The 15,212-nt window shown below is 43.7% G+C and overlaps 1 protein-coding gene across 1 annotated transcript in view; it reads right to left on the bottom strand.

The window, feature by feature from the left end:
• Positions 1-853: 853 nt before the first annotated feature.
• The window catches only part of FAXC (failed axon connections homolog, metaxin like GST domain containing), a 28,014-nt gene continuing 13,655 nt past the window's right edge, over positions 854-15,212 (bottom strand). The window contains exons 5-6 of the mRNA XM_069011095.1: positions 9,704-9,820; positions 854-8,181 (exon numbers count right to left, since the gene is read on the bottom strand). Of these exons, the coding sequence (XP_068867196.1) occupies positions 7,898-8,181; positions 9,704-9,820 (401 nt within the window). The 3' untranslated portion in view covers positions 854-7,897. The remainder of the gene's footprint in view (positions 8,182-9,703; positions 9,821-15,212) is intronic.

Here is a 15,212-nt window from a genome sequence, read left to right as displayed (position 1 = left end):
GGTGCATAGTTTCTGACCTTCATGTTTATTAAATACATTGAAATTTCTAGCTTTCATGGAGTCTATAAACAACCTCACCAGCCATAAAACTGTAAGGCAGCTAAAAATCTGCTCAGAATGGTACTACAGACTTGGGCTTGACTTGTCTTTGGTTTTTTTGGGGGAAGGGGGGAAGTTTGTGTTGGTTTTGGTAGGTTGGGTGGTTTGGGGTTTATTTTTGGTTTTTTAATGCAACACTGACACAATCACTTAGGAAGTTGAACTTGATGTCAGGCCTCTGTGAGATCTGAAAGCACCTGTCTATAGTCTTGCACCTTTATTATCTGCCTGCTGTTGCCCAGTATTTATTCCAGCCAGGTCATGTCTCCCATCACACAGCCCCTCTGCTCCGTTCGGGGCAGCATGCTAAGCCTGGATAAAGACTTATGTATGCTGAAAATTTGAAAAAGAACAGTGAAACTAGCCACCACAGTGCTCTGAGAAAAGACCTTAAAGCTTCTGCACTGCTGACAAAGTTGCCTTCTCAAGATTACTTATTTTCACAGCGGTAGCAGTAGCCACAAAACAGAGCGAGGAGAGCACGAACCCCCCTCCTCACACCCAAGTTTATGTCAGTCCTTTCTCTTGTGCTACACCCTGAAATCCTTCCTGAGTGTCAAGGGGAGAGGGGATCAGTGACAGAATGACTCCATTCAAACAATGCTGGCAGCTAAAGTATTTGCCTGGGGAGATCAGGGCTTAACTGACTGGCCATTAAAGTTTCATGCAATCCCCACTCTCAAGAGAGAAACTCTCAGCTGTTCACAGCTCTACAGAAAGCACAGACACAGAATAAGGACATGAACCAGAAAGGTATTTTAGATCCATTAGTTATAATTTACACACCAATGACATACAGCATAAAGACAAAATATACAGATCTTCATATATATGTACATGGATCAACACAGTGCACAATTTAAAGTTATGTTACAATTAAGTGTACAATTTTAAATATGGCTTTATAAACTAGTAATAACAGTGCTAAAATAACGTATGTCTTGTGTAGTTCATAGGCAAACAAGATAATGCAGCTACAGCATCAGAGTCCCCATTTAGAAATGTGTTGCTTCATTTTGTTAGTTAAACCTTGCACACTGCAGCTAGCTGGGTATATCCCTCATCCATACACATCTACATATACTTTATTCTTGCTAGATTGCACACCCCTGTCTTTGGGACTTGCATTCTTCAAGTATCCTGAAAAATAAAGACCTGTACATTTGAGGAAAGATAAGTCAGAAGAACGAATCAAGAAGTGAGGGAAGAACATACACAATCATAGTGCCCAGTGAAAATAGCAACATGACCAGTGCAGCTGAAAAAAGCACTTTTTGTTTAGGGAGCTTAAAAAAGAACAACAGTCACATCTTGTTTGCCTTAGTGTCCCCAATAAAGCGAATTTTTACTTAAGTATAATTAGACAGAAATGAGAAAAGTGGTAAATTTGGGGTCACCTGGAAGCTCAGCTGGAAACTCTGGCACCACTGAAGTAAATGCACTTTTGTCAACAACTTCAAAGTGGGGCAGGATTTTATTTATTTTGCAGAAATTGAATGCCTTTTGGAAGCATATGTTTCAGCTTTAGCTTGTTGAGCTGAATGTGTAAATCATTACACAAAATCCCACAATCCTTTTTATGCTGAAGTCTGACCAAAAGCCCATCACGATCTCTTTGGCCTTGAAAAACCTGGGAGTGGTGCAACCAGGATGCAGTACTAAGAGTTTATCACTGTAGTGACACACAACGTTTTCAGTGACTGGCATTCCTGTGCTGTACACAGACTAATACCATTTAACTTTCCAAATTGCTCAGAGAGCTGCAGAAACCTTTGCTGAGAAGTATTTCACACTGGGGTGCCTCCATAGGGAATGAACGCAGAAGGAGCCCTCCCCAATGGGCATCAAAGAGAGGATTGCCCCAAATCACTGAGGCAGAGCCGATTCATGTTGCAAATCCTTCTCTCCACCAAGGCAAAGCTGTCAAGACTGGGGTCACTGGCCTGACAATTAAATCCACACACGCGGTGCAGGGAACACCTTCCCTCCACAGGACACCAGCTCAATAGGACAGCCCATGTTCACCAGCTCAAAGCTGTGCTCACTGCCAATGCTCACTCCCAAAAAGACCCTTGTCTCTGCAGCACAAGCACAGGCACAGGATGACAGCAGGCTGACACCTCATCAGAGCCACAGCTACCGAAATGAGCCCCTGCAGAGTCTACCCAGCTCTAAGGAATATCCAAGGCACAGCATTCATGCATACCCCATAGCTCTGATCAACTGCTGAAAGCCACTGCAGTCATTCAGTCACCTCTAGTCCTCTGGTCCCATGGGATTAGATAGTATAACCTGTGCGCTCCTCTGGATCACAGCTGCTGAGATGTATGGGCATGACTCATACCTATGGGTACCCATTCCTGTGTCCCAGCTACTGGACCGTCCAACTTAATGCTGCATTTAGAGAGCATAATTTGCTTTATTAGTATCACATGCCTAAATCACAATTTTGCAGTATCTGGGGATGGAAGGAGGGTTAGGCCAAACAGCTACTTGTCAGAAAACAGATTCAAATTCTTATTCAAACATCTAAGGACAAGACCCACTTGAATTCATCCCCTGCCACAGAAATTTCACTTGGTGTGCTGCCCTGCATAAATCTGCACATAACACGCTTTTCCAGCAGGCAATATTTTGTAAGGCTTAGCATCTGACAGATACAGGCCTTTCAAGGAAAACAGTATGAAACTGTCATGATTACTTGAGCAGACATCACTGACAAAAGCAAATTTGTGCCTGAACTGTTGCTGCAGAAATATTTCAGGCAGTATTTTTTCAAAGAGAATATAGATCTGGAGGGACACTGCCAAGGTTTTAAAGATCAAAATGTGTTACTTGCAGTGCTATAATTGGATAGAAACAGTCCTCCAGATCTGAAACATCAGGTTCAGTTTGGTTTTTAAATCAAACACCACATTTGCAGGATTTCTGTAGGACCTATACATCCCAGCGCCTGTTTCCCCCACTCGGTAACAGTGAGCCCTGCTGACAGAGCCAATGAGACCGACAGGGGTAAACAAATCCCTTCTGACATGACAGTGTGTCACACAGTCAAACACTGCAATTCACATGAAAAAAAACCCAACAGACTGCTTCAAATCTAACTCCACTGGAAATGCAGGGCTTGCTTTAAACTTCCATTTGCCAAATGAGGGGCAAGCCAATTACTCATTCTTTAAAGCAGCACTATGGGATCACAAAGGCAGTACTCAGCCTTTGGCAGTATTAAGGGTAAAGTAACCAGGAGGAACAGCACTGTCTCCTCACTAGGATATGGGCTCATGCTCCACCTCATAAGCAGAGCAGGGGTCCCACCCATCCACTGGAACCGTGGCATGAGCCAGGCCGCAGGTACAGCCTGAGTCTCCTGCAGAGACCCCCCACTTGGCAACTCCCTTCTCCACTGCCTCCTCCAATGACCATCCAAGGGCTCCCCTGCCCTGTTTTGAGAGGGGCTGGACAGTGCAGAGGAGCCCCAAGATAGCTTTCCTTCTGTCAGTACCTCGCACCACCATCTACCCCAAACCGGGCTGGGGCTGTGGCTGGGACCAGGTTTGGTGCTGGTACCTGTGATGCTCTCAGAGACCTCACTGACATCTGACTCTTGTCAAGGGCCCCTGAACCCTTCCTAACTCCACAGTGAGTTTCTGGCTGTGGCAGAGGGACCCCAAGCCAGGTAAAACCTTATGTGGTCTGTGTCACCTCAGACACGACATCATGGCATCCATCAGCCTCCAGCTCCAGACAGAAGCCGCTATCCCAGCTCACCTGCCAGGCAGCTGGCAACTCACAGCTGTCCCAGGTTTCATGGCTGCAGAGACACCTGCTGATCCTCAACCCCGCCAGCAGTACAGTCTGGACCTCCAGCACCCCTACAATGGGCTCGCTTGCAATTTTGATCCATGAGGGAGAAAAAAAAGGGAAAAAAGCCAAAAGGAAATAAAGATGCTCTCCGACTATTTTTAGTTCTGTACAGCCCCTCAGCACTAACATTAAAAATAGATAAGATGGAATGGGAAAAAAAAAGACACTGCAGGACTAAGAAAACGTTGCTCTTTTAGCAAAATTTTGGAAAGTCAGAAACAATTGTTCCCTCTTTAAGAAAACACATTTTTTTTTTTTCCATGCAAATCAAAATGAATGAACACTTTTTCATTTATTTTTTTAAACTTTTTTTTGTTTCCCCAAAACAATTTACCAAGACAGCTTTCAGAAGAAAATGCATGGATTAAATCCTTTTAAAGAGGTCTAACAGTCAGTATTTCTTTCTAGAAGGGACAAATAAACCCAAGGATTTCCTATCCTGCCTGGTCAAAATACTACACCTATAAATTCTTAGAGATGCCATTTCCTAATTTCACCTAATTTGAAACACGGCCAAAATCAAAACTGCAAACTTTACTGAGAGTAGCTGTCATGAGGACAAAGCTGGCTAACTTCTCCCAACTAACCTCTCCTCTGAAGTAAACTAAGTAGCCCCTCAGAAAGGGAAGAGCATGTGATAAGCTGCAAAATACATTCACCTCAGTGATGAACCCTGAAAAATTCAGCTGACAGCAAAAAGCTGCTTCCCCTTCTGCAACCCTCCCGATTCTCCCTTCTTCACCCCCTCCAAGGGCATGTCCATCACCTGGCTGGTCAGGATGAGGTTCAGCATCTGCTGAGGCACACCAGTTATTTGACACAAAAACAAAGAACATAATCACAGCCCTGCAAAACACCTCCATCCTTGGCACAGGTCCCTGTGCCTTGGCATCAGCTCTACCTGCCATGGCAGCCGCTCCGAGCGCTGGCAGACAGCGATGCCATGGTGGCACCGGCTGTGTCACCTGGCTCTGCACCCGCCTGCGGCCACACAAAACCCTGATCAGCCACACACATGGCAGGGCACAGCGACATCGCTGACTTCTGCTTAACCCGTGCTTCAAGGGCCACTGCCACAGACAAATCTGTCAGCCCACCCAAGCTACAAAGGTGACACAGTCTGCTGAACTCAGGCTGGGCTTTTAATGACTAGGACTCCTCTGCTGCAAGCACACCTCGCAATGCTGAACGAATGGAGAATGCACACCCTTCAAACACGCATCAGTAAAGGAGTGAGAACATCTCCATCAGAATTTCCAACACGCTAATGCTTTTAAATAGGAGCTTTTTATCCTTTCATTCAGAATATCAATACCTACATTTTTGCAGATAAAATCTCTCCTGACTTGGCCATGGAGTTACACAGGCATTTCAGGCCATCACCTCTGCAATTTCAAGCCCAAGACTTATCTTCTTGTGCCCTACTCTTGTGCTTAGTTTCCTGAGAAGGGTCCCAAGTAACTGGAGGATATCTTCCTCCTTCTCAGTTTTGGTTCACTTTGCAAATGACACTTGCCCACAACATTGACCGGAACATGGCTCCAAGGACAGGGATTCTGGAAACAGGTGTAAATTCACAACAAACTTGTCAGCTCTCACTGCAGTGGCTCCCATGCATGAACAGAACTGGAGCCTCACTGCATACAAAGATGTCCCTGCTTTCAAAGCCATGGCTAACTCCATGTTTCCCCAGACGAAGCACTCCAGGATCCAAGCTATTCTTTGAATGCTGGAGTTATTTCAAGCTCCAGACTCACTACAACTACCAGCAATTATCATCCTAAAGCAGTTGTCTGCCCTGTCTGCTCCTAGAACATGTGGCAAACCAGCACATTATAAAAATTTTGCTGAGGGATCCTGATTCATCTAACTGTAAATCACTGAGAATGTCATAATCAAAATAGGCCACCAACAAAGTCTGCAGTCAAATACCCAATTTTATATGCATATTTAAAAACACAACAGCTCAGTATGTTCGATATGCTCTCTTCTTTCTACTAAAATCAACTAATCGTGGCCAAGCAACACTGAAGTACATGCTCAACTTCAGAGCTGTGAGTAAATCCAATGGATTTATTCTCATCTGCACTTAGAGAGACAAGAACATGAAGCATGTCAGAACCTGTGCAATTCTTTTGAGATCCAGATCCACAGAGGTGCTAGCAAAGGCAACTTAGATCCAGTTCTGGTCATGCTTTCAGTATCTGGATTCCCCACACACATGGCGGTGCTGAAGGAACTGTCCCATCTCACCTCCTTCCCTGCACTGGCTTAAGGGACTGTGCACTGTAAGCTAGCACAGTGCCCAGCACCCACTGAAGCACCTTCCCAGGCAGCTATAAAGCATTCCATTATCTGGGCCAACATCTTGCAATTACACAGCATCCCATGCCTACTAATACCTCAAACTGCTTTGCAAACTTCATGGGTGTGCTATGTCTGTTGGTGAAGAGCACAAAGCACCCACTGCTGAGACACACCAGGCTTTTAGCAACAAATCCCAGCTCTTTGGCCTTGCCTAGAAATAGCAGACAGCAGTCATGGGCAGGAAGTAGAAACATAATAGTAATTCAAAAACATAGAAGAAATTTGACCAACGCACATTCCAGAGGAGTTAACACTGACATCTCCCTCCTAAATAAAAATATTCTAGAGTGGTGATTTCAACCTTCTGCAAAGAATAAGAAACACTAGCCAGCTCCTTTCTGCAGGAATATATTTTCCTCCATCCTTCCCTGACCGTCTCCAAAAGAACTGGGAGCAGTTCTTTCCTGAAGACGCTGTAATATATGCACCCAAAGTACCGGTAGCTATCAAAAAATTCCCCTGAAACTTTGCCAAATTACAGAATCTTCTAGGTTGGAAAAGGCCTTGGAGATCATCAAGTCCAAGCGTTAACCCAGCACTACCGAGTCCACCACCAAACAATGTCCCCAAAGTGCCACATCTATGTGGCTTTTAAATAACTCCAGGGATAGTGACTGGGCAGCCTGTTCCAATGCATGATAACCCTTTCAGTGAAGTTTTTCTCCATATCCAATCCAAACCTCCCCTGGTACACCTTGAGGCCATTTCTCTTTTCCTAGAGCTTGTTACTTGGGAGAAGAGACCAACCCCCACCTTCCTACGACCTCCTTTCAGGCAGTTGTAGAGAGAGACAAGGTCTTCCCTAAGACTTCTTTTCTCCAGGCTAAACACCCCCAGCTCCCTCAGCTGTTCCTCACAAGAGTTGTGTTCCAGTTCCTTTCACCAGCTTCACTGTCCTCTGGACATGCTCCAGCACCTCAATGACTTTCTTGTAGTGAAGGGCCCAGAACAGAACACAGGATTCGGGGTGCAGCCTCACCAGTGCTGAGACAGGGGGACAGTCACTGTCCTGGTCCTGCTGGTCACACTATTGCTGATACAGGCCAGGGTGCTGCATGAATCTGATGCACCCCAGCACACCACTGGCTTATATTGAAATGGCAGTCAACCAACACCACCAGGGCCTTTTCATTACAGCATCAATCACTCTCTTCCATGGAAGAAAGCTGTGCCAGTCATACCTCTTCCATTTTTGTCCTCAACCCGCTGCTGTAAAGATAAAATACCAACACAAACCAGTTGTGATCAATTCTCCACTCCCCAGAAGTCCGTCCCACTTGAATGGGGGATCTGGTTTTGAACATGAACAAAAATAGATTGAAAGGTCCTGCTACCCTCTAGACCTCCAGTTTGCCCGTGTGTGTTTTAAATGTGTTTACCTTGATCCACCTGAACAATTACACAAAATGAAATACGGCTGAAATAGTCCAAGCACTATGTGACAGCTGAATCAAGCACAATAGTCTCTTCCAAAGTGGTATAAACCTCTCCCTGACCTGAAGAAAAAAACAAATCAGACTGATCCCAAGAAACAGCTTATCTGCACAATGGGAGACACTTGTACATATCACTTGCATTGTTCTTGATCTCTGTACTCATCCATGTCCACATCTGAATCAAAGAGGGAGTGTCCAGTGTAATCTGTGTCAGGGGTTTGGGAAATACTGTTCCCTTCCTCATCAAATGTTTCTGTCCTTGAATAAAAACTGAAGTCCTGCAAAGGGGAGTAAGTCTTGCTTGCTTCGCTGCTTTCCTCAGATTCGTACAGAGTGTTGTCATCATCATGGTGCCATTCTGGCCAAAATTTCCTCCTTATTCTTTCACAATACATAGCAAGGTTAATTAGTTCACCTGCAACACAACACAACAAATTTCAGTAAATATATCCAGCCAATAATGATGCAAAAACACAGTAGCTGTGTTTGGAAAAAAAACTGTACAGGGTCTTCCCAAAGAAGTTTCAAAATTCCAAGATGCCATCAATCCTCTTAGAAGCTCTGTTTTTAACTTTAATGTAACTTAAAACACGTTTTACATAGAACAAGAAGAGTTACACAGGAATAAACACAAATGCGTGTTCACACAAATAGCAAAGTAAGTATCCCAAATTCAACCTCTACAAAAAGAAATCAAGACAAGACACTAATATTGTATGGTTTTTGAAGTAGAACTTTTTTCTTAATTGCAGACACCTCGTTCCTAAAGACAGAATTTGATCTTAGAGATGGCATAGTACGCTTATTAAAAACAGTGATTTTGGGGGTTCCACCACCAGATGGCAGCGTTGGCTGCAGCATAAATTCACATTTAATATGGCCACAGGCTCACTCCTACTGCTCCCAGCCTTAGTATCTTATGCCTCATGTTTATAAATACATGTATGCTTAAAAAATAAAGCATAAAAAAACTCAAATAAGAAAGAAATAACAGTGTATTAAAGGGGAATTGCATGTAAAACCTGTACTCATAACAGCATGAGTAGGTGGATGGGTACAGAGAATCAACCACACTGCTTGGGTATTTCAATCTATTATCTTCTATTTATTTTCGTTAGAGACAAACTAATTCAACAAGCATAGTAATCCTTCCAGAAAGCAATGATCCCTTCAGAATTTTACCCGTGATGCCCCAGACATCAAAGGGAAGAACTGCATAGCCAATATTTATATCCTCTTCTCAAGTGCTCATTATCTGAGGAAAAGACTAAGTCTGTGCCTCCTAACCACCGGTTTAGCAGAGCTCTCTTGCACAGAGTAGGTTTACAGGTCAGATTCATTCCCTTTACACTATTTTACATCCTCTTCCTCCTTAGCTCTCCCCATTTTTCATGCTATCTTTTACTATGAAAAGGGATGAAAGATGTACTTTAACATCTATATCACCCCACCAAAAAAATCAAACAAAAAAACAACCCTCTGTGCAGAGGAGGGGTATGTTGGTTTCCAACTCATGCAAAAGCAAAGTGACTCCAAAGCCAAGCTGGATTTATTCCTTGTCCGGCATCTTCAAGAACAGCAAAGGCTGTAATTTCAGTGGGACAACAGCACTGTCAGTTCTACTATCAAGGAAAGTACTCAGTTCAGCAGAATTTGGCTAATGGCTACTCTTCTGTTTTCTCATACTCTACCCAGCATTCACTCCTTAGAGGCTTTAAGGCTTTGCCACGTTAGACAGGGAAAAGATCAAGTGCAGAAATAAAAACAATTACTGTGTAGAACATTAAAGAGAAAACAACATTAAAGGATACAAATGCTACATGAAAGGCAAGAACAGTCTGCTGAACTACTGCAGTCTTCAAAATGTCCTTCCAAGGTACTCCGAGTTTAAACATGGAAAATGCCACCAAGAGCTTTTAATCAGAGAGCTTTCTTACCTTTGATTAGTCTCTCTGGTCGAGTCCCTGGTAATGTCCACATTGCCTGTGCCAGATGTCCAAAGACAGTGGCATCAACAGTGGAAACAGTTGATCCCATAATGTACTTTTTGTCACCTGTAAATACAACAGCAAATATTTCTTGACTCTTGACTGGATGTCACTTTTCCCCAAATTTAAAAAAAAAAAAAAAAAAAAAATCACAGTTCCACCTTTAGCATATTTTAGTGAAATTATTTAAATTAAAAGGTTCACTTGTTCCAAGACAGGGATTCAAGACTGAGTATGGTTCCAAAGCCACTTCTAGGGTTCAGCAAGTGAAATCCATTATTGCAGCTTCCCCTGTGCTCATGACTTCTATAATCAGGCCAATTACAGAGCCACCACTGGCCAAGGAACTTCCTCTGCTCCTCACAGCTGGCAGCACTCACACACTGTACTCGTTCAACTGCATTTAAAACGATCTGCAGCCACAAGATGCATGAAAGCACCATTTTTGCCTTGGTGCAAACCCAAAACCGCTCAACCACTATTCAAAATCATGAACTTGCTGAAAGAAGCTGGCCACCCTTTACCTCTCATCCATGCAGATCCAGGTTCAATTTACTCATCCGATCAGCTGGAAAAAGAAAAGTCACACGCAAAGCTTTCCCCTCTCCCTGTTTGCTCAGGATGAAATGGATGCACCAGTCAGACCTGCTCAGAAATGACCTGTATCTCCAGGAAGAGGGCAAAGCCACAGGCAGGAGTGAACAGGTCCTCTCACACACCACCACTGCGGTGCCCTCACCCCCACTGACTCCTGACAGGTAGAAATCAAACTGAGGCGTGTCAGGCATGCAGGCAGTAAGTGAAACAGCAGCCCTTTGGGACTGGCCCGGCGCAGCGGAGGGACATGTCTGCTCCACACAGAAATTCTGCTTACCTCTCTGGGCACCCCAGTGTCATGGTGATCCTAAATGGCCACCACAGCACAAATGGATGGATAATTAACTAAGACAGGGAAGAAAATACATGTTTCAAAGCCACTGTTTGTAACAAAACATCTACTGTAGACTTGTTTTCCCCTCACAGGCAGGAAACCTGGAGCGAAGACCACGCACAGAGCACACAGTGAAACATGCAGTATTGCAAAGGTCAGGTTAGCTGGTTGCACTGCTCCTGCTTCAGCCCAAAGCACTATAAACTCTGTGAAATGTGGTACCTAACTGAATTCCCAAAATCCAGTTATCTCATCTCCCCGGGACATTCTTCCAAGCTGCCGGTAATTCAGCAGGTTATTCAATGTTAGGTTTATTGAGCAAGTCCAGAGGAACTGTCCAGTGTAAAATGCATCAAATTCCAGTGTATAGTACAAGGAATGCTGCCACCTCCCTGCACAAGAGCGCAGCAAAACAGTGCTCAGGAGCAGCCAGTAACAATAACCTTCTCTGGCCTGTCAGATGTCATTTGAACACGGAGTTAACTCTCCCCAGCTCTTTCACAGTTTCATCAATCTATTGTTTGAAAACTCTGTACAGGGTAAATGTTGTGTCTTTTCAGTATTTATCTGACACCTAAGCACTCATCAGTCTCAAACATAGCTCAAAAACTGGTCCCTAAACCATAGTTATATGCCAGCACCAGGAATTTAGCACCATACAACTGGGTCTTGAGATTCAATCCATAATGATGTCGTGCTGGGAAGAAATACTGTAATTTTCATCTTCCTACAACTAAAGTAGGCACTGAGTGAGGGCTAAACCATCCCACCCTCCAATTCCCCAGGCAAAACACCCCACAACTTCAGGTGCATGGAAACAAGAGGCAAGAGGAGAAAATAAACCTGTGGTATCATAAAACTCCAAATCTGGTTTTAAATCATGCTGCACCCAAAATATGGCATCTGTGCACATTTTCTCCCACCATTTCCAACCTGTTCTCAAAACTTCCAGTGCAACTTTAGTCCAGAAGACTTTCTGATAGATCAGATATCTCTGTATCTGTTTTTAGGCAAGATTACAGTGTCTGTCACATCCAGGCTGCCATAGCGCTGGTCATCTCAAACACCTCTCTGCATCTCCTGGATAATCCAACAGAAATGAAATCACCTGGTCACACTGGACTTGGATCAACTTTGTACTGCCCAGGAATTTGAGAGTACACAGCTCCACTGTTTAAAAATGCATGCACCAGAGGATTCAAAAGCAGCTACTTCGATACTGGGTCAAGAAACCCCAGCAAGAAACAGGTCTGTGGGACACAGGCAGAAGACCTGCACCCTTCCATGGAGGCATGTACAGCACTCGCAGGCTGCTACAGGGCACTTAACTCACTTCAGAGGCTCATATTCACGTTAGTCCAACCTCTAAATTTTCAGCTCTGAGCACCCCTGCCTTCCACAAAGCATCAAATGCTTTCCAAAATCCACTTCAGGAAGCTGCTGGCCTGCAACTCTCTGCTCAAAGTCCCCATCTACTAAAATAGTCTGAGAGGCAGACAGCTGACAGGGCATCAACAGATTTTTGCTCACTCACTTGCCTCTTCTAAACGATTACCAAAATGTGTATTTTTATATATTGCTAATTCTTATGCTCATTCCCCACACTTTCTTACACTATTACCAGGCAGTAGAAAACTGCTACAATACAAGAAAATTACATTTGTGGTTTAAAGACTGCAGGACAGAGAGAAAGATGATACCAATGGGACAGGCTGATCCATCACAGTGGGATTGGTTCCAATTTCCATGTTTATAAGATCTGGAGGAGTCTGTCAGGGAAATAGGTATAAGGGAAATAGAAAAATTTTTCTCAGAAATAAAAATAAAGAAAAAAAGCACCAAATATGTGATTGGAAGAGTCAAAACGAATGTCGTAAGAACTGGCAGCTGCAACGTTATCATTCTCTGGAAGCAGCTCTTACAATTAAAAGTTATTCTTGTTTCCCATGTGAATGGCCCCTGTTAAAAAAGGGAGCATTAATCTGATATGCCTGAATGGCTGACAGCTATGGTTTGGTATGTGCAGCTATTCTGCACCACAGACATCATTTTCAAGCTCTTAAGGTAACAGCCAAAATCCCAACTACGTCCTCTTCTGGGAAAACACTTAGGTACATATATATGGAGGGGACTCTCACAAAGATTGTGCAGGCAGTAAGCTCACTGACTGCCTTCTCCTTCCCCCTTTAAAACAGGGGAGCCTCTAGTCAGACAGGAAGTCTTCATCCCACCTCCTGTCCCCATTCCAGGACACTACCTGGAGACCACAGTGAGTAGACCCAACCATAAACAGATGGCTGGAGAAAACATGAGCATACTGATGTTAATGAAAATCAAGGCAATTACAGGAAAGTAGACAAACTCACCAATAATCAAAATGGAAAATATAATGATTCATGTAACTGCACACTGACTAATCTGACATCCATTTCAGAGAGGAAGATGAAAAAAATGTACAATATACAGCTGGTAATGTAATAAAGTAACAGGAATACAGCAAATGCCCATCAAGGCCTTTTGAAGTACACAGGCATGTTCTCAACAACAATCTGGAAGTAAGAAGAAAAACCCTGCAGGTAACATATGTACAATACAATTAAAAACTTGATATAGTGAAGAACTGCTTGAGGATTTCCAGTGCATTTCCCACAAAAGCTAGAGGCTGATTGTAGCATTTACCTTCACAGGGAGATGACCCAAGCCACCCAGGAAGGGAGAAAAAACTAGGAAGAGCATCTGCCTGCAGGCTAGAATTGAACAAACTCTCATTTGAAACAAGTCCAATTTTGAACAGATTTAGATAGTGACTAACATCTGCCAGCAATTACTAATAGAAGTGGTGGCACCTCCACCTGCTGAAATCTCATAATTAGAATTGGATAGCTTTTAGAAAGCGATTCTCAAGCCAGCAAAAAGGCACAGGCCTCAAGACAGCAGTCAAGCAGTCTAATTCACAGAGATCTGTCTAGATAATTATGTGATCCCTTTGAACTTGAAATTTTACAAATCTGAGTGTCAGTATAGACTCCACAGAAATAAGCAAATCAAGAGACTTTTACAGGTATTCGGGCACACATTTTCGTTTCTCTTGAAGGTTCTGTCTGCTCTTGGCAGACATGGATGACTTTAGCAGAGACATATCCAGTGTCACTCCTTTCAGCTTGACAGAGTTGTCTAACCAGAACCAGGGGGCTTTGCTGAGCTACTAAGTCACAAGACTGAACTTGCTCCAGCTCCTGTCACAACCCCACTCCTCCTTGTGATGAGCATGGAGCTATGCAGTGCTAATCTCAAAACTACAGCATCAGTAGTCCCACAGAGGAGAGTACCTTGAGCTGGCCACAGCTCTGCAGCAGGTATGACCAGACCTCCTCTTCTAAAATTAATTGTTCTCTCCCTTCCTCCCTCTGAAAGAAAAGGGACCTCTTAAGCTCCAAAAAACAGATATTCTCTGAAGAGGCACTAGAATAGGTAATCGTTTCTGTTAACAAACAAAATGTATCAGAAGAAAGTCCTGTCAAAAGAGGAGATGGCAACAAATCTTCCCCTCCCCATTGTGTCCATGCACCTCATCTCTTTTTTTCCACCTTGTTCCCAATCCAGAAACTCAACAGGTTTGTTTCAGAAAACAAAATTACAGAAAACTCTACACAGCCTCATGTGGGTCCACTGCAAATACCTTCCTTTCCAAAACAGCTTTGATGTCCAGAAGCATGTTTTTTCCTTCCCTTTCTCAGCAAGCACTCAGCTTCTGCCTTCTTCTGGGCTCTCCCCAGCTTGTTCCCTTCATCCACTCCACACTTGTCTCTTTAGAGCATGTGCAGTGTGTCCCCCTCTGCAGCACAGGGCAGGGAGGCATCTTCCTGTCCTCCACTCAGCCACCTCTTTAAAGCAATTGCTACAGGAACAAAGCAGCCACACAAGTACCATCTCTCTTGGTTTCTTGCACAAGGGAGACAAAAGCTCATGGGAAGTGACAATCTGCCCCACATCAGTTCCTCAAAATGCAAGTTTTACACAGATGCACAATATGCTTAGCTCTCAGCGGACCAGAAGGCAAGAAGCACAGTGCAAAACAGCTCCAGTGCAGATTTCAGCCTGAGCCAAGCAACAGAGATGAGGTTCATGTAATTCTAGGTAAGTGAAGTCAACCTTAAGACTAACTGTATGGGATTCACCCAAGACAACCAAAAAGTTTAAACCCACCTATTTTGACAACACAGAACCATCCCCTACTGGGAGCTTTGAATACAGCTGCTGACACTAACCACACACAACAAAGTGCAGCTCATCAAAATAACATCTGCAAAGGGTTTTCAAAAGGCAGCCTCATAACAACCTGTCAAACAGCCACAAATAAAAAACAGGAAAGGAAATACAACCAGGAAGTAAAAAATGAGATACATACACTCCACCCCACCTCCCCAAAATAGGTATTAATAAGAGGTTTCATTTGCAGAACTAAACATTACATTTTCCTAATTTCATATGGCTAAATGCTTTTCCAAAATAGCAGTTTTGCTCCTC

This window comes from Aphelocoma coerulescens, chromosome 3, assembly GCF_041296385.1.
Source record: "Aphelocoma coerulescens isolate FSJ_1873_10779 chromosome 3, UR_Acoe_1.0, whole genome shotgun sequence".
NCBI lineage: Eukaryota > Metazoa > Chordata > Aves > Passeriformes > Corvidae > Aphelocoma > Aphelocoma coerulescens.
The sequence above is the reverse complement of the archived record's forward strand: the minus strand, read 5'-3'. Positions and strand labels throughout refer to the sequence as shown.